The 26,204-nt window shown below is 43.8% G+C and overlaps 1 protein-coding gene across 7 annotated transcripts in view; it reads right to left on the bottom strand.

Moving 5' to 3' along the window:
• The window catches only part of ARHGEF3 (Rho guanine nucleotide exchange factor 3), a 307,785-nt gene that overhangs the window by 57,463 nt on the left and 224,118 nt on the right, over positions 1-26,204 (bottom strand). The window contains exon 1 of one of the 7 annotated variants that reach the window (XM_040454724.1): positions 12,475-12,716. The exons of the other annotated variants lie outside the window; for them this stretch is intronic. Coding sequence (XP_040310658.1) covers positions 12,475-12,570 — 96 coding nt within the window. The 5' untranslated portion in view covers positions 12,571-12,716. Of the gene's footprint in view, positions 1-12,474; positions 12,717-26,204 lie in introns of those variants that run through there. 7 annotated transcript variants of the gene reach the window in all.

Raw genomic sequence — 26,204 nt, 5'->3', positions numbered from 1 at the left:
GCTGTGACAAAGTGCTTTCTATGCATGGCTTCCTTGACTTCTCTTAAGTTAGGACTATTAGCAAACTCATTTTGCAAAGTAGGCAACTGAGGCTCAGAGGGGTTAAGAACCTTTCCTAAAGTCACACAGCCAGCGTACACAGTCAGTGGCAGAGCCAGGACTGAGCCCAAGGCTGCTCCTCAGTAAGATCTGCATTCTTAACCCCAGCACTGCTCACTCCCTAAGCCCTGGGGGAACCCTGACCAAAATAAACATGGTAGAGGCAGGACAATGGAGACTGAGGCAGGAAATGGAAAACTTGAAGCTGTTCATTCAACATCCGAGCCCTGTCCCTCTGGAATCAGGAGCCCCTCTTGGCTTCCCCCCAGCATCTTAGAGGCCCAGCCAGGTACACAGGTGCCCTCCTCATGTGCCCCTAGTGGGCACTGCCCTCTGTGAAGACCCACCTGGGGAATGGTGTTGTGAGCATCCAGCATCAGAGGGCTCACTGGAGGACCACCTCCTAGTACTGCCCCCCTCCCAGTCTGTGAGATTGCCTGCTTCCCCATCCCTCTTTCTGCCGATTGACAGTCACTTGTCTGTATGTCAGGGTTCAGAATGACTCGGTCAAACTCAAGTACACGTTCCTTGAGGACAGAAAGCATGCCTTTCTCTTTTACACTCAGGAGAAATTATTGAGTAGAGTCTGGTCTCAATAAATATTTACTGACAATCCAAGAGCAATAGGGGTCATTTTTAGTTGTTCGGCTCTTCACCAAGTTGTATCCATCATGCTATGGAATTTCCCCACGTTTATAACAAAGGATCTATTTATAATTAAAGTGCGCTGCTAATGAATAGGGCAGGAAGGACTCCCAAAGCAACCTAATCCTCCTCACCTGCCCCGGGTCTGTCTCTGCGGTTGGAGCTTGGTTAAGATTCCCAGATGATGCATGTCAGGTGGGAGCCAGCCTTTAGGAGGGATGACACATTCCTCATCTCCCATGACTGGGGCGCCTCTGTACCCTGAGCTCACACCCCACTCCCTGCTTGAAAGCCATCTGGGAACATCAGTAAACCATACTAGATTTTTTTTTTTTCATCCTGCCTGGCAGGAATGAACGTGAATCTTGCCAGTGTGCTTGGAACATCTTTTGTTTTTTTAAAAAATAATGGCCAGTGCCAACTCGAATCCCTGGGAACTTGGGTGGGTATTTCCTACAAAGGAAAGAGTGACCTTCCAGCAGACCCCTTGATAGGGATGACCAGCCACAGCTTCCACTCAACTGATGCACACTGAAAATAGATGCTGCTGTTGTGGACCATTTGCTCTGTGGAAGCCCTCTGTGTGTTCATTTAATCTTCACAGTACCCTTGGAAATTCTCACTTACAGACGAGGAAACTGAGGCTCAGAGGATGAGTCACTGTCCAAGACCTCCTGGCTCATAAGTGGCCAACTTGAGATTCAAGCTTGGCTCAGTCCACCCCTCAAATCGAAGTTCCTAACCACTAGCCTCTATGGCTGCCCCAACATAAAATACAATCTTGCCCAATCCTTCCCTGAGGGTGAGGGGGAAAAGGAAGAACATGGGTTAAATGATTTCAGCTGGAACTTTGGGACTTTGAAGCTTTGAAAAGAAAAAAAAGATTTGTGTTCTTAGGATAGAAATCCAATTTTTGTTTTTAATTTGCTAACATCTAGTCCAGGATAATTTTCTATGACACATTAAAGCCCATCTTTATCTGTTTAAAAATCTTAATATCTGAAATCTGGGTCCTATGCTCAAAGTCCAAATTTAAGATTTAGTCTATAAGCAGCTATACGCAAGCTCAGGAACCTATTGCTGTAGAAGGGCTCTCAGAACACACTGAATGCACTATTTCCAAACTCTTGGTACCACTGTGACGATTTTTTAGCCAATGTATATACCGCGTGAACTACTACATACGTAATGTTTCCTTAAATTACTTATTTTTTACTTAAGTAAACATATTATAAAAATAAATGCTATCACTGCGCCTGCCATAAATAGAAACTAACTTTAAAAAATGAACCCAATTGTTAAATTCTTGTTAGATACTGTTGCTTGCCTGAAGCTTCTAAGACTGAGGCTTGAGCTTTGTTAAAAGGAGGAATTAACAAGTGATAGAAAGGTGTTAAAGACCCACTAACTCTAAACTAAGACTTTCTCTGCAGCATGATCAGAAGGATCAGAAGAATAAGAAGAGAATTGAAAAAGAGAAAATGAGTCAAAATTATTATTTTGTGTCTCGTCTCTGTATCCCCTTGTTCCTGTATCATTTGGGCGACCACAAATGGTAGGAAACCCACCTTCTGGGAAAAAAATATCTAAGCCAGTCTTCTCATTCCAGAAACAAAGACTCTGAGGTCTTCTCTGAGCCTCTACTTGTGTCCTATCTCCAGCTAGTAGGGAGGCTCTTGTAAGAACCAGCTTAGAAATAAATGCTGTGAAAGAAATTCAGATTTAAGCATTTAAGAGTCCTTCAAAGCAAGTCCCCATTCCTTGATGCTGAGCCAGAGCAAAGTTCACTCTCCTCAGTCCTTAGAGCCCGGGCACATAGCATTCAGAAACTGACAAGAGAAAACAAGTCCTCTTTTCGGATGTGCTGTCTTTCAAAACCGTCCAATTTAAGCCACTATCAAACAGCTGAGGCGGAAGGAGATGGCTTTGCACCATGCACCTGTGGCCAACACTTAAGTTACCATCAACTTTTTTGCCTTTTGTAAATAGTCTGTTTCCTTCTTCACCATGGTTTCAGACCCCTTCTGCAAGACCACACCCAGAAGCACCCAAGGCAACCACCAACCAGCAAGGGGGATGGTTGAAGGTGTGTGAGAACGAACAAGACCAAAAACCTAACAGGATACTAACGAGCCACCGGCACCCCTCCCCAGCCGTGCAAAGTCAAACACAAGAATAGTCTTCACCAGTGACCTTTAATTATCTTCTCTGTATTTGCCTGGGGTCGTTCTTGACATGCCTGCGTCACTTAGGGATTATGAAATGTTAGCATTTCAATGTAAGATAACACACTTGAGAGGGACTCTAGCACTGACCTTGTGTTGGAGCCAGAAAGCACACAGAGAGAAGGCTTCTATCACTTGTCCCCCTTTGGGGACAGCGTCAGGCCTGTAGATCTATCTCTTTCCACCCACTGGCTGCTTCCCTCTTTCCTTCTGTGGCTTCTTCCTCCAGGAAGACTCCAGACTTCCAAATCTGACAATGGTGGCACCTGCTAAACATTTTTTATATATTTTCCAAGGTCCTGACACAGGCTCTTAGTTTTATTTCATTCAGGTTGCCAACTTCTCTTGGTATCTACGGAAACCGTCCCCTCAGGGGAAGTGCTCTATTTCTCCTTACCATTTAATTAGCACCTCTGCTGCAAACATTAGATCTGCAGAGCTCAGGCAGACATCTTTTTAAGGGATGTCCTCTACACGTACAGAAGTTTCTGTTTAGCCATTCTGTGGGCTTCTTGTTTCACAGCAATCTCACATTAAATATAAAGTAAGCTTGGGGTGCCTGGGTGTCTCAGTAGGTTGAGCGTCTGACTTCGGCTCAGGTCATGATCTCACGGCTCGTGAGTTCGAGCCCTGCGTTGGGCTCTGTGCTGACAGCTCAGAACCTGGAGCCTGCTTCAGATTCTGTGTCTCCCTCTCTCTCTGCCCCTAACCCACTCGCATTCTGTCTCTGTCTCTCTCAAAAATAAATAAACATTAAAAAAAATTTTAAATATAAAGTAGGCTTTGCACTTGAATCTGGAGTGCAGGCCAAGGGATGGGTCCACCAGCCCACTGGCTCCCAGGTGAGGTCACCACATGCAGTGTTCTTTAATGGACTTCACTTTGAAAACCCCCCAAATAGTGCTGCTTACCACCAACCTCATTCAGGAACATGACTGGGTTAAGCCAACACTGCAGTGTGCCAACAGGTCAAGGCTGGACAAGGAGGCGACAATATTTTGGACCTGCCTCCTCATCTCTCTGAATCTCTTGTTTCCTCAGTTGACAAACAAAAAGCACAGTCCTTGCCTTGCTCAGCTCCCTCAGCCAGTGCAAGGTTCAAAGGAGACAGTGCAAGTGAAAACCCCTGACTGCTATCTGAACACAGGGCAGCACTGCTGTGAATTTAGTAAGCGCAATGAGAGAGGGAGGGAGAGGGTGTGCCTACTGAACCTCCCTTCCCCGACTTCTCTACATCTCATGCACATATGTACACATTTAAATTGGTTACATCATGTGTGTCATTATGCTCACGCTTTTCCTTTTTATGTTTTACAAGAACATTAAGGTACTTCTGTTAGCTAGTGTGTAATGGCCCAAATGCCATCGATCCCTGTGCCAGAGGCCACGGTACATGGAGCCATTCTCTCATTATAGGTCGGTTCGTTGGCTTTTCTGTTAGAAACAAGTAGGGAAGGATGCTAAACTGAAGTCAGACAGCCGACTTCTAGCTTCAGTTCTGCCATGACCAGCTGTGTGATCTTAGGAAAATTATTGAATCTCTCCGATTCTTGGGATCCTCATCTTTACAACGGGGATAATTATACTCCAGTGAGGAAAAGACTATAAAAATGCTTTGAAACCTATAAAATACACAAGCATATAACATGACAATTATTGCAAATAATATCATTATGAACAGCTTTGAATAGTATTTTCCTCCCTAAGAGCTGGAATACTGGGTCCAGAGATTTAAACATTTTCTTTTCTTTTCTTTTGTTGTTTTTTAAAGTTTATTTATTTTGAGAGAGAGAGACAAAGAGAGCCCGCATGCTGGGGAGGGACAGAGAGGGAGATTGAGAGAGAATCTCAAGCGGTCTCCAATGTGAGGCTCAAACCCATAAGCTGAGATCATGACCTGAACTGAAAAAGTCAGACGCTTAGCCAACTGAGCCACCCAAGTACCTTTTTTTGTGTGTTAATATATACTGACAAGTCCCCTCATTACCCCAAAGAAGTGTGTTATTCCTTGCAACATCCCCAGGACTGGGTTCTATCATGTCTTTAAAATATTTGTGATGGGGCGCCTGGGTGGCGCAGTCGGTTAAGCGTCCGACTTCAGCCAGGTCACGATCTCGCGGTCCGTGAGTTCGAGCCCCGCGTCAGGCTCTGGGCTGATGGCTCGGAGCCTGGAGCCTGTTTCCGATTCTGTGTCTCCCTCTCTCTCTGCCCCTCCCCCGTTCATGCTCTGTGTCTCTCTGTCCCAAAAATAAATAAACGTTGAAAAAAAAATTAAAAAAAAAATAAAATAAAATATTTGTGACATCAATTAGGTATGAAACAGCACCTTATTATTATACTTGCCTTTTGCACTTCTATAATTTCTATTAGAGTGAACATTTTAAATAATGTTTACTTTCACAGTTCCTTGTGCATGAATTATTAGTGTCTTTTTGTTCACTTATCAAAGGACATCTTGGAGGGTTCTTTTCCATTTGTATAAATTACTTATATGACAAAGACATTAATCTTCAGTCTGTCATCTCTATTTCAAAAGTCTTTTTCAATGTATTAGTCTACTTCTCTTGTCTAAGGAAGCACATTAAACATAACAGAAATCTTGTTTGTTGATATAGCACTATATAGTATGTCTCTGGGCTGATCAATACTCAAGATTTCCAGGCACCCTGAGGATGTCCGGTGGAAACATGCAAGGAAGAGAAAGAGATTGGACAGTAAGTCCCATTTGGAGAAGTTACAGGAACCAGGATGTCTAGCCAAGAGAAACAAGCACCTGGGGGAAGAGTGTGTTTATGTGTGTGTGTGTGTGTGTGTGTGTGTGTGTGTGTGTGTGTGTGTGTCTATGTATGTATACATGCATACATATGCATGTGTGTGCGCAGAGTGGGAGTAGATGGGGAGAGAGAACAAATATTTAAGGAGATAACACATGAGAAAATACTCCTGTATATTATTCAGTTGCAGAAAGCAATGTTATAATTAAGACGGGATTTTTTCATGATCCACACTGAACAAAGATGGAGTGTACAGGCTCAGAAGGTAATGAGCTCTCTGTCTCTGGAGATGTTTAAGCAGAGACTGAATGGCCCCAGCACTGGGCTCCATGTTCTCAACAGGCCTTTCCCACTCTAAGGTTCTCGAATGCAATGACCCTGGGTCATTTCCTGAAGGCTAGTTTTGTTTGTGTTTCATAAATCCCCGGAAAAAAAAGAGAGCCTGTTTTGCTACTCCTTACCTCTTCATCTTAAGAGCCAGAGGAGGAAAAAAAAAAGTCCAGTGACTTTACCGTTAAAGTTTCTGGTTCTGCTCCAATTAACTGAAGTTTAGTAATAATCGGGGCTGCCTTCTCACAAAAGAATACAATGGCTCAAACACAGAAGGTCTAGACACAAGTGTTTCTAGACTTAAAAAGAACCCTCCTTTCCCAGCCAGATGAAGGTTCAGACACCTTTCTTGATTAACGTGTGACATAGCTTCTTTTAAGCTAATAAACAGTGTCAATTCATTAAAAATGAAAGGCATTAGAAACCACTGGCCTTCATTCTTGACAGTCCAGGAGCCAAGATGAAAATACATGGCAATGCAGTTACAGCAATTTCCTCATTTTGTGTGTGACCTGTACACATTACCAATGCCGACAAATTATGGAAGGCAATTGCATGCATACATCACAAATGAAGTAGCTCTTCTAGATATACGCATGCCATTAATAACAATTACATGTGCACCGGGCTTTGCAAAAATTAGGATATGGTCAGTAATTTATTTTCATTCAGTTGCTATGAAAACAGTGGCAACAGTCCAGGATTTTATAGGCAGTTTCAGAGTGTCTTGAGAAAATGACACAATTTGCAAGTATCCAGATGGCAGTCAGGGCCTTCCAGTTATTTGGTTTAGGTGGAAGGCTGGTGGTTAACGCAGATAAGCAAAATGACTAATTGCAGAACTAACAGTGTCACCTCCACAGAGCTGAGCATGCGAATTCTGCCAAAGACCAGCTCCTTGGTGTTGAGAAACACAGAACGGAAGTTACCCAAACCCTCCCCAAATGGAGGCTTGCAAATTCCCGCTCCTTTGGGTTGTAGCCATTCTACGAAGTGAGCTGCCAGAAGCACTGAGTGATGGTGGGGTCTTCTATCCAGACACCCAGAAAAAGTAGGCTTTTGACTGTGAGGCTATTTGCTCCAGCAAGCAGGTTCATCCTTCATGTGTTATGTGGTGAGGAGACCAGTGATTTAGTCATTTGGACGCAACGTGATGTGGTTGGGAAAGTACAGCTTCGGGGCCAGACTGGAGTGTGAATCTTGGCTCTTCCACTTAGTAGCTTAGCCATCCTGGAAAGGCTACTACCCAGCTCCGGGTCTCAATTTCTTCTCCCAAAAGGGAGCAGTACACCAACCTTATAGGAGTGTTGTGGGGATAAAGAGAAGACCTACAATGAGGCCCTGCTATCTGTAACACAACACTCAGAAAATTAGGATGGTGATCATTAATTAAAAATGTTTGAGGAATCTTTTCAAGGTGCAGAAGTCTCAATGATGATGATGCTATTTATTGGACAATTACTATACACGAAGCACTGGGCTAAGTGCTATACATGAATCATCTCATTGACCCTCACTATGGTCCTAGAAGGTGGAATTATCATCAACCCCATTTTAACACTGAGGAAAACAGGGCTTAGGGAGGCAGAGTAGCTTGTCCACGGTGATACCACTAGCAGGTGATGGCATTAGGACTCAGTCTAGAGTTGATACCCTGAACATACTCAAATGTACATGTGTAAAGTGAATATGCTTTTCTCCAATATATCTATTCCTAGTTCATGTATATCCTATCCTGGAAGCCAAGACGCCATCTGAACAAGCCTCAGAATCATGGCTGGATGACCATAACCAGATGCTACCAGCAGGCAACGGCCTTTACCTCTGGTAACTCCATGTTACTCCCCTCCCAGCAAGATCTGAAGTCACATGATTCATGGAGTCTACTTGTTTAGTCACTTGAAGAACTACCAGGATTCTAACTGCAATAACTCCTCAGAACTATTTCCATGCAGTTGGTTATATATACTATCAGTTCAACACTACACGATACAGATTCCAAGAAATGTATACATTACTGGAAACCATTTGACTTCTTTAGCTCTCCAGCTGGCATGCAAGGAGTTGAGCCCCAGGTGCATACAATTTTAAAGTCCACATGTGGACTGACTGGGGCATAAATTATGGCAGGGGCATAGGGTTCACCTCAGTTCCATAAAGCACTCGTGACTATATACTTAAAAGAAAATATTTTAAAGCATTTTACATGTCTGTTAAGTATTCATTCCCCTCCCTCTTTCTTCACAGAGGTAAACACCCTTAGATGCCACAAGGTACACCGTATGAAATGCTGGACTAAATCCATCAGGAAACCTGGCATTGGCTCTCAGTTTAGCTGCCGATTTTCTTCATGGCTTTCTGTAAGTCACCTCCCCTCAGTGTCTTTATTCATAAAGTGAGGGAAAAAATATGTACTTTATGTTAACCCTACAACATGGCTTAGGTCTCAAGTGAGACACTAGATGTGGTACTTAGGAGAGGAATAGAGCTCCGTCATTTCTAGATACACGTCATTCCAAGAGTCACACAAATATACTGGGTGAATCAAAATCAGATCATATACTTTTGAGAGAAAGGCAATGATTACAAATTCTGCTAACTAAACCTGACCAACATCTGAAATAGTGCATCTTAAAACTCAAAGTGAGCTGTCCATCAAATTTTCAGATATATTCTTAGAAAGAAAATAACAGAAACAACTCTTTGTATTATCATTAAAAATGAGATTGACCCCAAACTCTTAAAACCTTCTCACCAGGCTCCAGCATCCTTAGCCAACATATCCATTCATTTGAGCCACGTTTCTTTATATTTTTCATGTTTGTTTGTTTTTGAGAGAGAGAGAAAGAAACAGAGCACGAGCAGGGGAGGGGCAGAGAGAGGGAGACACAGAATTTGAAGCAGACTCCAGGCTCCAAGCTGTGTCAGCACAGAACCCGATGCGGGGCTTGAATTCACGAACCACAAGATCATGACCTGAGCTGAAGTTGGACACTTAACTGACTGAGCCACCTAGGTGCCCCAGAGCCTTCTTTCTTTAAAAATTATTTTTTAACGTTTACTCATTTTTGAGAGACAGAGAGAGACAGAGTATGAGCGGGGAAGGGGCAGAGAGAGAGGCAGAATCTGAAGCAGGCTCCAGGCTCTGAGCTGTCAGCACAGAGCCCGATGAGGGGCTCAAACTCACGAACTGCGAGATCATGACCTGAGCCGAAGTCCGACGCTCAACCGACTGAGCCACCCAGGCGCCCCAGAGCCTTCTTTCTTTAAACGCAAACTTCACCATATGGAAATGGTGCCTTTAAACGTACAATCAGTGTAATTCATTAAGAGCTAACCGTTTTCCTTCTTGTGACTTGGTCAGGTGTTCAGAGGACCTAACATGCCTGGAAGGACAGTCCCTCTTGGCATGGGAATAAGCGCCCAACAAATAAGAAAACAGATAAATTGAATGAAACTACATCAGTGATCAGAAGGAGCAAGCTTAACGATGTTTTCTGGGAAAGTCTAGAGCCATGGACTAAAATGGACTAAGGTCCTTGGATTTCACAGTTAACAATTAGAGCAGGAAGATCTAGCTGGTTATGGGTATTAAAATTAAACACTTGCAACCCAACTCACATATCTGTGCCATAAAGAAATACCAGATTAAGAAGCAGTATTGTATTAATATCATAATCCGTGCATAATACTCTTCATGTTTAAAATAAATATTTTTAAGAAAATATTTAAAGAAAATTAAATTTAAAAATATATCACCTTTTTCCTTTCACTGGAAACCATCGCCAAAATTTTAAAAATTACAAAGCATTTAAATCTCAAGTAGAAATGTTATGATTTGAATTTAAGAGAATGTTTATTGTTGCAGATTTTCAACTCAAGTGTATGGTATCAGATGCACACCACTGCACACCAGGCCCTTCCCTGCAAGGCTCTCCTTGAGTGGCTTTCCCCAGCACGCCTACTGCAACCTCAGGAGCCCTGATAGAAGGCACTTGCCCCTGCAGTGCTCCTCCCCACAGCAAATTCCAAAGGAATGGCCATTATATGTCCAAAGGGCACAGGTGCTTTGCTTCCTTTGAAGGTCAAAAAGCACTTTGGATAAGTCAGTTTTTCTCTTTATAACCACCTTATTTTTGGAAAAAAATTATCAATCTTAAAAAAGTACTTTCATAGGAATTAACAGTCAATGCTTAGCTTACAAACATGTGTATAATCATGTTTTTCAACAGGCATACCAGGGTATGCTGTTCTTCAAACACTTACAAATACTGACGACACCTGCTGGCAGAAAATATATTTTAGTTAATTGCTTATGGAGAAGTAAGGCCTACAAGGGTTGACTTATCTTTTGCAAGGATAATGAAACCAGAAAACTACCCCCTAAATTCACTTCGGTTTCTTTTTCCAACTTTGCCTATCACCATTATCAGGAAATGAAGCTAGGAGGTGCACGTCACTGGACCCTTCTTCTGCTTCAGGATGTATAGAGCATACATGATATTTCTGATTTAAACTACACACACACACACACACACACACACACACTCCTCAATGGTGATACCTGAAAAATATTTACCATTTTCAAAATTGTCCCTCTCCCATCCTTACTGCCATACCAGGATATCCCCCCAAAAGGAAAATAAGTCACATTTTAAAATCTGTATCTGGCTACCATGAAGAAAACTAATATTTGACATTTGGTGATACATGTCTTTCCTCACATTTGTGACATACAGATATATTTATATTCTAAGTATATGAAAATGTCAAGCAGATGAGTTTTACCTAAGCTTTTTGCCAAACTGCTCAGAAAACATAGGACTAAGGGATGGCAAGAAGGGACTGGTCCAGAGCTATTCTTACTATTCTTTCCTTTGATCCATTTCAACTTATTAAACTTGGTTATGATTTGCGTCCTTGAAAAGGAGTTTGAGGGGGCACTAGCTTCACTGCTCTTATATTCATTAAATTATGAAGTTCCTATGGAAAAATCATTATATCTATTCCAAGCCTGAACAACCTGAACTGTATGCTGGTGCTATCTTGTCAAAACTTACATAAAAATTCAAACACCATTAAGGCCGTCACACTTCCACAGCTACTAGGAACAAAAACCCTTTGTGAAAATATACAACTGAGCTGGAGTGTGGGGTGGGGGTGGGGGTGAGAAGTTAATTGTGCTCAGCTTACAGAAAGCTGATTACAACTGAAGACTGTTTGGAGTCTTGTCAGCTTGGAGCAGCTCTTGTTAGAGGCAATGAATCTTTGATGCTGTCCTCCCAAACATACATAATTCAGTGAGCCAAGTGCACACAGCTAAGTAGACCCAAGGGTGGTGGGTAGGTAGAGAACCCTTAAGAATGCTGCGACAAGGTCGGATGCACATCTGTCTCCAGACTTTCCCCAGTCGTGGTTGGGCACAGTGATGATCTCTCAGATACACACAGGAGCAGCAGTGATGAGCTGGGTCCCGTGGGTTCCACTATAGCTCAGCCACAGCAAAGCTGTGGTCTAATGGAAGCAACTATATTCCCTAAGAACCTTAAAGACAAAGAAGGATGCTTTCTCTTCCAGTTGAACCCAGCCTTTTGAGTTCTTTGCCAGAGATATAACACACAGAAGTAAATGGCAAGACTAAATACAAGCCAGGAGGACTCCTTCACATCACCCTTAAGGCACTGGAAAGTTCCCTTTCAGAAAGATAATTGTTTCTAGTGTTCCAAGACAGCTTTCCACTGCCCTCAAGGAGTTTAATTCATTTTCGGGCTCCACGTACAAGGCACTCACACTACTCATTTAGCCCCCAGACTTCCAGCTGAATGACCCCAATGGCCACAGATGACAAGCAGAGGTGCCAGGTCCTGTCTTTGCTGCCAAACAACTGTGAGGTCAAGCCTGACAGGTGAGACGGCCCCCAAAGGCCTTCTCTTGCTTCCCAACCCAGGCAAGAGGAAGCCCAAGCTTGAAAGGTAGCTCTTGACTGACATCTGGGCCTAAGGATACAGTAAGAGAAAGTCCCTCTGTTGGGTCTAGACAGAAGACTGACAGTCTGAGAGCCCTGCAGGATGCGGGAGGCAAGGGTGAGGAGGCAGCTAGCTGCTCCCTGGCCAAGAGGAAGGGGGACAGGGATAGGGGAGGAGGCTCATGATGATCCACAGAGAAGGGGCACAAAGGAGGCAGAGACAGAGAGTGAGACATGGAGGGAGACAGTGAGTGTGAGAAATGGGGAGAGGGAGGGGGATTCGCAGAAGCAGAGGGAGAGAAAGAAAGAGGAACACACCGAATGAAAGATGCAGGCAGAGAGAGACTGATACAGAGAGGGAGCCGAGGGACTGAGAGATGGAGACAGACAGAGGAACTGACAGATGGACCCAGAGAGGTCCAGGTGGAGACCCTACCTCGGCGTCCTTGACCGGACTGCTGGCTGGGGGTACCTCCAGGCTGCAGTTCGCCCTCTTGACCGTGAGGTAGAAGGGGTAATCCTTGGCCACCATGGTGGCTGCCGGGCCTGCTCTTTGGGATGTCACCGCTGACCCGAGGCGACTACAAAACTCCCAGGCGAAAGGGGGCCCCAGCTCCACGGTGCCCAGCGGCAGTGGCGGCACGGAGACTGACAGCCGGCTTCTTGCCGGGTGGGACCGACTCGGCTCTCCGGCTGAAAGGGGGCGGAGCCTAGTGCGGGCCCACCCACCTGGGGCGGGGCGGGCACCTCCTCGGCCCCGCCCCCGCGCGTCCTTGGAACGCCCAGGTACCGCCCCCGCGGAAACGCCCCAGCGAGGAGAGGGACGGTTCTACCAAGGGTCTTTTCCTTCCGCGAGGCGGAGGCCCGAGGCCACCCGTGCAACGACTACCCCTCACTCCGGGAGTGGAAGAGGCGGCGAGTAGAGAGGAGACCCGGTGGAAGGAAAAGCCAGCATTTTAAAAGCCCATATTAAGAAGAGGTAGTATTCCGTCTTGCCTTATTCCCAGCCAGTCTCCACCCCCCACAGTTGTGTGTTTTTTTTTTTTTTTAATGAACATCTGAACGTCACTGGAGTGTATAGTCTATAAACAGTAATATATGCCCACTTTAAGTTATGTAGTTAGTTGAGTGTTGACAAATGTAAACACTCACGTAACCACTTCCACAATCAGGAAATGTATTTCCACCACTTCCAGAGACTTCCCTTGGGCGCCTTCCTCTGTACCCATTTTTAAATACGAAGAGGCTGATTAGTGGCTGTCAGCCACTCACAAGGGCAGTCTGACAGAGTCTGTTCAAGATGAAGCTCTGCAGCAGGACCTGGTTGGCTATACCATGCCTTACTGGAGAACTATATTGTAAATGTTCAATAGGCAATTCTAAGATCATTTGCTGCAGCCCAGTCTGGAACAGTAAAAAGCAAACAAGCAAACCCCCCAAACTGGAACCACTGTAATATCTATCAACAGGGAATGCTTGAATAAATTCTCCTCCCTATAAAACCCCACTCAACAGCAGTCAAAAACAAGATGGGTCCAGGGTTGTGGCATGGAGAGATCTCCAGTGTATGTATCACATTCAGTTAAAGAACAATTGCAGAGTAAGCCCAATATTAATACCATTTGTGTTGAAAACACATCTACATAATACCATGTATTTTCTATAGCAAAATGTAGGTAAATACTATTGAAAACCATCCAGAAGGATGCACAGCAAACTTACAAGTCCCCTTGGGGCTAGGGGAGGCAATCCATGCCAGGTATACACCTGGAATTAAAGGCTGTAAAAGAGACTTTAAATTTATAGCTAATGTTCTTAAATTTTTTACAAGAAAAATATATTTATGTGTTACTTGGGAAATTAATTTTTCAATATTAAAATGATCACTGTCTCAAAAGTTATTTTGTAGACTGCACTGTTGAAATCCCACCCCCTGGCCCCCATCAAAGTCATGACCACTGCAGGTGGTGGTCTAGGGAGCTGATGTCTTTTGTTTTGACTTCTTAGGTGTACAGGAGGTAATGGGAATGGAAATATCTAGACCTTGTTACAGTGTTCTCTGCTTCCAGCTAAGGCCAGAATCCCGTTTCTACTTTCCAGGCAGGAAACCTCATGATACATAGATCTTTCATCCCAGGTACCAAACCCACACACCCTGGCACTAAATTCACCTACTTTCCTGTCCAGCTAGTGTGGACAAACTGCCTTCAGAAAAGAGAGAGTCTGGCCAGTTTTGCTAGCCCCGTTGTTGCCACATGTGTAAAGGAGACTCCTGAATTAGTGGGTTCCGGCTGAGATTGGAGAAAACACCTGGATTTTTTTTTCCCCTCAAATATACATACTCAAGAAGTGGAAAGGAGGTGATCGAAGACGAGGTTTGCAGTGAGAAAGATGCCCATGGACCACTGAGTGTTTCTACCTGTATTCCCGAACACAACTTCATTTCTTAACCCGGGCTGTGCTGATTAGGGAGCTTATGTAAGTGCTCCCTGTGAGCCTGACCAAGCTTGGTGGGGGCGTGAAGGGAATGTCATCTCCAAAGGCACCCAACTAACACAGCCCCTGATTAATTCTGCAGCCAAAGGAGGGCCAGGAGAGGCAGTGACATGCCTCACTCAGGGCTACCCTGGCTGCTGAGGATATGAGCTGAAGCACATGCAGCTGCTCCTCATTCCCGTCTTCTTCCTGCTCCTCTGGCCCCTCAGGCCCACCATCTCAACAGGATGATCTGGCCAGCAACAGCCCCTTTGAGGACGAGCTTTGACAAGTTTGCTGGGCCTTATCCTCTAGTTGGGAAGTGCACCTCCAGCACTTGGTGAGAAAGAGTGACCTTAGCAAACTTCGACTGGTCCATTCACTGCGGGATCCTCAGGGCTGGACAGGGAGTCTGGCATACCCTAAGCCCAGTGTAGCAGTACATAAACCCCATGGAAAAGTGGGTACTTTAACCTCAAGTTTAAGTACAACTATCATAGAGCAAAGAATAGTCATACTGGTTGACAGGAAGGCTGCTATATCCACTCTCTCTCATGACATTTTTTTTGCCCCTCCTCAAAAGATTTGGAACAATAAAAATCAATTAATATACATGGCCACAGAACATATGTGTAGCAAACTTCTGTGTTTTCTGCCAGATATGTTAGGCAGAGAGAGAGAGATAGAGATAGAAAGAGATTGCTAATGGCCAGTAATCATTTACATAGTGCTGAAAAAAAAAAAAAAAGCATAAGCCCCCAAATGAGAGTGAAAGGAAAGATGGGGACCTGGAGTTCCCTTGGCTTGTCAGATGCTTCTAAGGCTTCTCAAAGCATGAATGTCTCACCACCATAAATAGGGCTCTGGTGTTTAAAGACATATATTTTTGGTACAATAAGGTCTGTAAACCGAAGCTGGCAATTTGGGGTATACACAAGCCATGTATGTATGTGGTCCTTGAGACATTTAAAATTTTTTCAAGGGAATTTTTGACTCCATGCAATGTCCACCTTGTGCCCTGACTTCAGAACCTCCCTCGTGTGTGGTGTACTGCTCCAACATTAGCAGCTTTGGGGTTTGGGTATTCTGCCTAGGATTCCAAACAGAGGTGTCTGTGACCAAAGACTTTGTCAGAAAGCAGGCTGCTCTACAGGATGGTTCCTAGGCACACTCCTGAGGCTGGTGTCAGAACTGAGGGAAGCCAGGCCAACTCTGCAGTGCTGCCCAGCTGAGTGGGCCCCAGGAGCCCGGCATTCCCTATCCTGCCTGTGTGTGTGTGTGTGTGTGTGTGTGTGCGTGTGTGTGTGTGTGTGTGTTTATGGGCTTAGGAACAACACTGCCCTAACAGTCAGCTTCACTCAAAGCAGTGGCACAAAGTGCTTTTCAGAACTCGCCTTTAGCACAACCCGTTATAATCCTATAAAACGCTTCACAGCCGGGCAGTGTTCCTTGCTAGCCAGAAGCCTGGAGACTGGAATAAAGAAGCCTGTTCTTCGTTTCCAGGAACAGTGCCAAGAGTGGGGCCTGCATTCTCGCCTGGGCCGAGTGGGGCTTGTTTGTGCTGCCGGTGGAGTGGTGGGCCTCCACACACAAGCCCACCACTGGTTATTAGCTCCTTTCAGAAGAGCAGACAGCCAGGCATGGCTGGGAGACCATCAATCAACTCCTCAAATCTCACTGCTGTGGCAGTGAGCACAACAGGCCAGCTTGAGGCTAAAACTTCAGAAGTTAGTGGTTGTGGAGACCTTCTCAGCCAATGGGACGATGCCTTGTCCTGTTACCATTACACTTAACATCAGAGTTAGTGGGTTCTTTTTCTCCTTAAAGTCTCATTCATTCATTCATTCATTCATTCATTCGTTCATCAAATGTGAAAGAGTGTTCATTACAGAGCAGGTGCTCAATCAGCTACATTTCTCCCCTTTCTTCTCTTCCTATTCCTGAACCTCTGTGCCAGGGAGGTGTGTAATACACATCTGCTCAAGCAGTATGGTTCACTTTAAAACATGGCCTTTCAACTATAACCTCTGCAGCAAGGTGTGCATTTGCAGAAGGAGCTCAGGTGACAGCAGCCAATCCTCTACAGCCCAGCCTTCGAACACACGCACCTCCATCTGCTCCTTGGCATCTGGAACTATCTCTCCCACCCCTGCTGATCTCACACAGTCATGTAGGTACATGTTGGATACACATGTGTACCAACACCTCCCCCTTCCCCCTTCCATTTGGGCAACATTCCCAGCTAATGACTGAGCTCCCTCTCCTCTCTGCCGCTTCAGTCTTGATGAGAGAGGGGAGTCAAAAGCCTGAAAAAGTTCTGGCAGTGAATTCTGAGAGATCAGGACTGTGGTTTCCTGCCAGACGGGTAAAAATGGCACCAACAAAACACTGATAATATCCAAAATCATATCAGTATTATTACTCTCTGCCTGCCTGGGGTTGTGTCCACTGGCTCCAGGCTAGATTTATGAAAATATATCCCTGGATATTCTAAAGCTGGAAGACTTCATTCTTGCATTCACTTAAAGATCTCATTTTGTGAAACAAGTTTGAAAAACCGGTTAAGTGATACAATCTTTTTCTTTCTCCCAAGATAGAGCTAATCCTGTGGATTACCAGCTATAATGCAAAAATAATCAAGACTTTATGTTTTTTTAAAACATACCACAGACAGGTACATTTCTCACCTCTAGTTCATTACAGCGGTGATTCTCACCTGGGGGCAATTTTGTCTCCCCGGTGACATTTGGCAATGTCTGAATACATTTTTTATTGTCATTGGGGTGGGGGTGGGGTCCTAGTGGCATCTAGTGGATAGAGACTCAGGATGCTGGCAGACATCCTATAATGCACAGGACAGCCCCTACAACAAAGAATTTACAGGTTCAAAATGTCAATAATGCTGCTGTTGAGAAAACTTGCATTAAAGAGAGAGTGTAACTGAAATATAGCATCAGGATAATCTGTTGGTTTTGACCTTAAGGATATTCTTGCTTCAGACCTCGACCACAAATGTCAGTTTGGGCATGGTGGAGCAAAGAAAAAATGCTTCAGTGCCAAGTTGCCTCAGAATATTGACATGCCTAGAATCTTTCCCTGTTGCCCAAACCTGACACTTAACAAAATCACGTATTTCATAAAACACAAAAGGACAAGAAAACAAAAGATAGGGGAATAAAGGGTGGGGGACAGAAAACTGTCTTAAACTGCTACTGATATGAAAATGCACTTCAAACGATAAGTGAAAATGAAAGTTTCAATGAATGATAATACTTGAAGAAGAAATCAGAGAGGAGGAAGAAATGTTTCAAAGTTTGGTCTTTCCCAGGAAAACCTTCACCACCATATTTAATTGTTTTGGGGGGCAGAAACTCAAACTCAGTGATGAAACAAAAATCCCAAGGGATTCAATTTACTGTCTTTTTGTTATATGGTATTTCTGACCACACAGCATGTACGATTGGAAACCTGTCTTCACTCATTTGTAGTAAGAATCCTGACTTTGTCCAATTTGAGCTGATTACTATCAGCAGGCTTGTTTTGCTTATAGAATTTAAGCCAGTCTTTAGAACACTTTCTGTATGCTACTATAGGGTCTTTGAACTTTATGGGTAGTCTGAATTTGGTATATGTGCTGCCGAAGCGAGCACGGTAGTCTGAATTTGTTTGAGAGTATTTCATCTTTTGACCAAGAATTCAATAAATGTGTTACACTCCAAAAATATTTATTCCCCTCAGACTATAGCTAATGTTATGTGTTATACAGGTTTTCTACACTAACCACTGCATGGAGAAATTGTTGTCTAAAATATGTAAATTCTAGTTTTGGATAGTAGAACTGTTTTCAATCAACTACAAACTCAGAAATCAAAGTACCATATTTCACCAAACCTAAGATGCCAAAGACTGTAATATGTGCTATTATTTTATGTATTACCAAGAAAGAAAAATGTTGCCAATTAAATTATAACACGTGATCAATTATAAGATATATCCTAATTCTAAAAAAATTAAAATGTGGGAGAAATGTGTAAAATGTGTATATCAATGATAGCAGTATTCATATCATCTGGCCAGGATTTGAAAAATTATACATTTATGGAAATGTGACTTCTGGGAATTCAGGGACAGTAATGCCAGACACCACCTGTAGTGAAATAAAGTGAGAAGCTTATCAAATCCATACTTGGGCCCCACTTTGGGTCTACTGAATTGGAATCTTCATCAATGGACTCTAGAAATTTGAATTTTTGATAAACCCTCTCAAAGTGCATTGAACAGCACAGTGGTGTGAGTTAGAATCATCAGCCGGCTCCCAAATGAGCCTGCCCACCTCCCCCATTCCAGGAATATTCTGAACCACAGATTCTCAGGCCGGAGGTGCCCAAGGGTAGTTAGCCCAATGGTTATAGCATCAAAATCCTGAGTGGGCATGGAGAGCTGCTTATTTGCTCATCCAGCTATTCAACATTGGATAGCCTGCATCTGTATGGGTGCATCAGGGATACAATGAAAAATAAACAAGTTCACACTCCGAGTAAACTACCAACTAAGCCACCCACCAGGAGACATGTTCTGGCTCTTAGAACTTGATTTACAATCTGGTATCCAGAGTTTCAATTAAAAACATGCTTATCTTCATGGCCAGGGGACATGACTGCATTTAAGCTTTTAAAAAATTAGCTGTAGCAGTAGAGAATGGGAGGAGGGCAGTTGGCTTGAGATGTTTACTTGAAAAAGACCTGGGGCAGGACAGAGCAGGGTACAGGGAGGAGAGTAGTGTGTGAAGACCTTAATTAGAGAATGAGTTCAATGAGCAGAAGCAGACCTGGGGACTCCTGGCAAGCTTGTTTGCGTCTCACTCATGTGGTATGAGCAGAAGTCGTCTGGTGCGTGTTAGAGAGCAGCCCATTAGCTAACATGTTCCTTATGCCGTGGGCGTCTGACAACACTATAGATGGGACAGAGGGTGCAGGTTCACTGGGTTCTTTGGTTAAGTGGGAGGTGAGTTCTGCTATGTTTGAATTTTTCCATATGACATTCAAAACCAAGTTCAGCAATTCAAGTCTCACATGCCCACTATTCTGACTGACTGACTGACTTCTTGGCAACAGAAGGCTGAACAAAAGTACAGGCTTCTAGTTCACCAACTTTTACTGCTGCATGATCACTTAGTTCTTTGGCATCATAAGAACAACCACCAAATGGCTTCCTGGATAATTCCTCTCATCCAAGGCTATCCTAGATTCCTAGGTTGGGGAGCCCTTGTTCTGTGCTCCCCAGCACTGAAGACCTCTCTTTCCCCAACACTCACCCAGCTCCTAATGACTGATTCCTCCACCACCTGACAGTGAGCTACAGGGGCACAGGGACCGTTATCTATCTCTCTCACCGTAGTGGCTCAGCTCCTTCTAGCATGTGTCAGCATGATCCATATTTGTTAAAATGAAAACTAAATTGAAATAGGGCTAATCAAAGAAGCTGTCATGGAATAGGTGAATCCAGAGAAGAATTTTTGCAATAAGGAACATAGCATATATCAAGTTTCTGTGATGGGACGAAGAAATCATATGCAGAGTACCAAAATGGGCTGTTAAAAATTTTTTTGAGAAGTAGATATGGATAGACATTTTTCTTGAGGAATCCAAAACTCAGTGAGACCACTTTGAGAGATGGTTCCTGCAGTATAAGCTCTGAGGCTGTCCTGGATGTTACTGAGAGCTTTCAGTTCCCTCATTTTTTTACACATACCTGGCAATTTACACTAATTCCTGAACAAGGTAGACTTGCCAGGGGGACTGAAACTGGTGGCAAAGGATGTCAAATAGTCCATTTTCAGGGGTACCTTCTAACATGCTCATCTGTCCTTTTCTTGCCCCCCAGAGGCATTTTCTTCTTTTTCCTTCTGTACGTTTGTGATTCCAGGTTAAACTGTTATTTTTTCTATTCAACTTGCCATGCCCATATCTAGTGTTGTTTATATTGAGACTTTGTTCTCTTGAGTTGGGCCTTGAGGGGCTGACTTTGGAGGGGGAGGGGAGGTTTTTGCCTGGCGTTTCTGCAAGATTAATCATGGTGTTAAAGTTCCCAGGCTGATGTGAAGTTATGGCTCAAGGACTTTTTTATCCAAAGATGCCAATGGGAGAAGAAGGAAATTTCTTCGCCAGTTGCTCTAACAAGGGAGGGTATTGCTCTTCCCCTCTGGGCGTCCTAACCTGGAGTCTTACAAGAGATGCCTTGAGAGCCCATTCTAGTTTTGACACGGTACATGGGAAACAAAATTCATCTGTTCGGGAGTGGGAGGAAGGGAGGGAGGAAGGTAAGAGAGAATTAAAATTGTAAAGCCAACATCACGTGGCTTCCTCCTTGAACTTTAATAACCCAGTGCTGTCTGCAGGCCCAGAAAAACCAAATGCAATGGGTAAATTCAAGGGTTGCTCTGGTGCCAGGAAAGTGCAATAAGACATAACTTTTACAAGGTAAGCAATGAATAAATGCCCTGCAGGAGCAAAACAGCTTTTAACATCTCTGAAGTTGGCAGCCAAGTGCTTGAAATATTGGTCCAGTGCATCCAAAATGTACAACAGATAGGACCACCTTATTTAAGATGAAGTCAATACTCCAGGAGAAACACTAGCTGGATAGGCTGGGTTTTTATGATTGACGGTAGGATGGGAATTCGATCAGTATTTTCCTTGCCACAGCAAGACCCATTTTTGGGCACGTTAGAGATATGCCACATTTTGGGCAAATTTTCTAGAATTTTGTAAAGGGAAACATTTCTGCAGACTACCTTGGTTTCTGAAAGAGCCATCTTTCTGTCTGGGTCAGGGAGGGATCTTATTCTGTCCCTTATGCTGTTATCGAGAAGATCTGAAACTCCAAGTCTTCATTTGGGTTCTGCTATCATAAAATGAGGTTCGGGGTGTCTCATTACGCTTTATCCCCAGAAGTGTTAAAGGAAGTGCCTGTCACCAACTCAAAAATAAAAATGAAAATGATGCTGGCAGGGCTCAAAAACCAAAGGGATCAGCATTTTGCTTCAGTTTCCTGTTCATAAAACTTTATAAAAACAACCCACCCATTAAAGAAAAAAAAACCCACAACAATAGCTCATTATTCTTAAACGCTTGCCTCATGCCACTCTGAAATTAGGTGCCATCACGTTTCCTGAGTTATGGGCTCCAAACACCACATCCCTTTCCTCCCTTCCTCATCCCCACCCCACCTGGCATCACTCCTGAATTTAGACACTTCAGTTTACGAGCTCAGCAGAAAGAGGCCAGCACTCTCCCTCCTACCTGTCCAGAGGAGGCCAAGCATCTGTACCAGCTGGAAGCAGGAGTAATGGAGCCTTCCAAATTAATTTCCATTCCCTAAAGAAACTTTTAATATGGAAGGTGCAAAGTTACAAAGTGAGGGGAAAAAAATACGTACAGACTGCTCCAGTAAACTGAAAAATAATTACACATGCATTACCTTGTGACATTAATTTTTGAAGAATAAGAGATTCCCCTTCTACCCTGGCTCTACAATACAACTTTATGGAATTCTGAACACCCCATTCTTCAGTTCCTGGTAGAATAGGAAAATACAAGCTCTAGAATAAGAAGCCTAGAGGCAAGTACCAAGTTTTCCACTTGCTAACTCTATGACTTTGTACAACTTATTTGCCATGCCAAACTTCTGTGCCACCAACTGCAAAATGAGGCTATGAGACTTTCAAGCTTTTATGAGATAAAATATATGAATAGTTTCATGAGATAATACATATGTCAGCATTCTAGGCACAAAATAAGCACATAATCCATATTGTTATTAACCTTCCTCCTCTCTTTTTTCTCAATGAATCAGAGAGGAAAAGATGGGATTTGGGGATATTTTCTACTTTTATTGCTTCCAAAGGGGTTAATGATTCTTTCCTCTAAATCCATGATTTCAAGTATTGATTTAACCATGGAGCATATATAAAAGCAGTGACACAGTGAAGAGTGAACTGACCTAAATTTGAAGATGTGGGATCCAATTCTGGTTCTACCTCTAAATTTGCTGTGTGACCTTGAATAAGTCAAGTAAACTCAGTGAGGCCCAGTTTCTTGAACTAAAAAATAAGGTGATTTAAACACAGATGCTTATCTTCTGTGGTTCTATAAAACAGCAAAGACCAAAGTGTCTATGAAATACTGCCTCAATTTTATGTTGTTTTATTTCAGGAAAGAAAATAAAACTGATATTATCTTGTACTGATGAAACCATCCTTATCTAAAATCAGCAGGCTTGCTGTAGTCAGCCCAGAATGGTAATATTTTATATGCGTTCATCAGAAAATTCAGCTTGGGGCGCCTGGGTGGCTCAGTCAGTTAAGTGTCTGACTTTGGCTCAGGTCATGATCTCAGGGTTCATGGGTTTGAGCCCTACATCAGGCTCTGTACTGACAGCTTGGAGCCGGAGCCTGCTTCAGATTCTGTGTCTCCCTCTCTCACTCTCTGCCCCTCCCCCACTCGCATCTCTCTCTCTCTCTCTCTCTCTCTCTCTCTCTCTCAAAGATAAACATTAAAGGAAAAAAGCTTTCTTGGGGCACCTGCGTGGCTCAGTCATTTAAGCATCCGACTCTTGGTTTCAGCTCAGGTCATGATCTGAGGTCATGAGGTCATGAGGTTTCAGCTCAGGTCATGGGTTCGAGCCCTATATCAGGCTCTGTGCTGGCAGCATGGAGCCTGCTTGGGATTCTCTGTCTCCCTTTCTCTTTGCCCCTCCCCTGCTCATGCTCATGCTCATGCTCTGTCTCTCAAAAATAGATTTAAAAAATAAAAAGAAAATTAAGCTTGGCATCCTCATTTGCCAGGAAATGCATCGAAGAATAAAGGTTCTTTCAATACCAAATGTTCAAGAAAGCAAAGTTTAAACCGAGGTAAGATCAACTATGAGCAAACAAAAGAAAAACCCTGAAAGGGAAATGGAGCTACCTTATAAATGGGATGGAACAGGCCTGAAATATACCACTGCTACTTAAAAATAGGTACTGGGCTGTATGGTGCCTGTGTTATCTGTACAGCAACATTTGGTTCCTACTGTGTTCTCTTCCTACAGGCCTGTTATGACTAGGAGAGCTGTCTGTTCCTTCAGTGACCAAGTCTTGCTGCCTCATGGATTTTCCCCAGTCATAACTTCCTTTCTGCTCCTCGGGTAGGCTGCTGACATCCAAGTGGAAGGACCACAGCCAGTTCTGTTCTGGATGCAACACACAGATGGCTGCTGGCATGTGGTGCGGAGTACCAGGAGCTTCAAGGCTGAGGGCTCTGTGTACCGCAGGCCAAGTTTCTGATGCAAAATATTGACATTGATGTCACCCATTTACAAAGATCAAAACCAAAGGGAAAGCTACATTGCAGCAACTTCTAAACAATGCCCTCTAAATAAATGGAACCAGATGTACTCAGTAAATCATAAGCTTCATTAGTCTTTAACATCAGTGTCTCCCACTTAACTGTAAGCTCCATAAGGTCAAAAATCATGACTCTTTTGTTCAGGGTTCTAGCCCCAGTGCTGAAAGATGCCTGGCAAGTGCCAGGAACCCAACAAATGATGACCTTAGCTAACGTGCGCTGAGAGTTTGCTCTCTGCCAGGCACTGTTTCTTGATGCTACATGACATATCTCAGGTGATCCTCACAAGAATCCAATGAGGTGGGTCCTTCTATGAAGGGAGTTCAACTTGCCCAAAGTCACAGAGCTGGTAAGTGGCAGAGCTGGGGTTCAAATGCAAGTACCTTGCTTCCAGAACCTTCAGTTCCAATCATGAAGTGGAACATTAATTATTTGCAGGTCATTTGCAACTTATTTGTCCTGGTACCAGAGACTATGATGATGAGGGTCAAGGATTCAAGTCTATATAATATGATTAAAAGAATATCAAACAAGAGTTAGGAAACCTAGGTTCAAATCTTAGCCCTGGACTCCTACACTGACTTTGGTCAAGTCCTATGACTTCTTGGCTCACTAGTTTCCCCTCCTGGTAAAAGAAAGAAAGAAGGTGGATGGCCACTCAGACCCTGACAATTGTAAATCCCAAGTGCTAAAGTCACCACAGACATAATCTCACAGCCAGACAACTGCAGGTCACACAAGTGTGCCTCTCCACCTTCCAGTCTTCAACATCTTCAACTGTTGGAACAATCAAACAAGTTACTCAATCTTTCAGAGCCTCAGAGCCTTCATCTGCAATTAGGACATAATAGCACCAACTTCAAAGGGTGGAGGTAAAGATTAGAGAGAATCCAGGTAAGAGGCTAACACATAGTAGTAATTTGATAAACAGTAGCTAGGTTTATTATGGTCCCAAAGAGAGCTGGGAGGCAAGTCTGGAAGAGGAAAGAATCTCCTTAAAGCCCGGGAACCAACCAACCAGCCAGTTGAAAACACATCATTGAAACAAAGCTGTTTAAATAATTTCTAAGAGGAGAGTACACGTTTGCCACATCCACAGCTCAAAATTTCCATATTGCATTCTCTTTCCAAAAAATGGAGTAACACAGACAGATGTCAGTTAACTTCCGACAGAACAAAAAGGAACCACTGTGATCTGGTGAGTTCACATGTGAGTGCTAAAATGCTAGAAAATAATTTGCTTTACACCAGACTGTGACAAGGATGTGACATGTATCATCTTACAGAGTCCTCACAACCTGCTGAAGAGGGTACTTTCTCTGTTTTATAGATGATGGTATAGAGGTTCAGAAAGGCTAAGTAACTTGCTCAAGGTCACACAGCTACTAAATATCCACACCAGAACTTAGTCTTCTCAGGACACTAGTGGTCTTAACCCCACAGCTGCATCCCCTCCCCAAGGATGGACTGTTGTTGGCTTCAGTGTGCCGTTAGGCCACAGAGCAGCAATCCTTGTCCCCAGCATGGACAGGTGGCTTTATAGGCAGCACACATGTGCAGGCTCAAGAAACCTTTCAGTCCCTGTTTACCCACAGACTCACAGCAGCTGCGGACAAACTATTTGACTTTCCTGGGTCCCGTTTTGATCAAACCGAACGTAATAGATTAGAGTTTTTCAATCCAAGTCTCGTGGAACATTGACCGCTTACATTTTATACCTAGGGAGTTAGGGCAAAGGAGCCCAGACATGAGTGGTGCTCTGTCTGATTTCCTGGGTGGGGGAAGGAGTGGAATACATCTGTCAGCAAACCAGAACTGGGTGGCTCCACAGTTTCCTTTCATCGCGAAGATAATGAAATTCTACTGAATGTTACGTGATAGGGAAAGAGAAAGGGGAAGAGAGAGACTTTCAGGAATCAGGGGGCTGGGGTGGCAGGAGGTTCATTTGAAACTGTTTACATAGTAACCACAATGAACATACTTAGGTCTTAAGCTTACTCAGGGCACTTTGGAGGTGGGGAGCTAGTGGAGGTAATGGGAGGGAAGCTACATCCTTCCTCTTGAACCGACCACCACGGCACACAGCAGGCACTCAGTAGATGCTGGCAGAATCGAATTCAAATGAACGCAGACTTGGATCAAACTGATAGAAGTTGAGCTGCTGCAGATGAAGGACTGTGTCAAAAAATGCTAACAATTTCTTTCCCTTGTTCCTAGCCACCCACTCCACCGTAAGCCATTTTCAATCTCAAGATCAGTTCTTGTCCGTGTGAATGAGCATACCTCTTCCCGCGGGATAACTGCA

Source organism: Herpailurus yagouaroundi, unplaced genomic scaffold (assembly GCF_014898765.1).
Source record: "Herpailurus yagouaroundi ecotype Mexico unplaced genomic scaffold, PumYag 213, whole genome shotgun sequence".
NCBI classification, from domain to species: Eukaryota; Metazoa; Chordata; class Mammalia; order Carnivora; family Felidae; genus Herpailurus; species Herpailurus yagouaroundi.
Note: the sequence above shows the minus strand (reverse complement) of the source record. Positions and strands in the feature narration are given on the sequence as shown.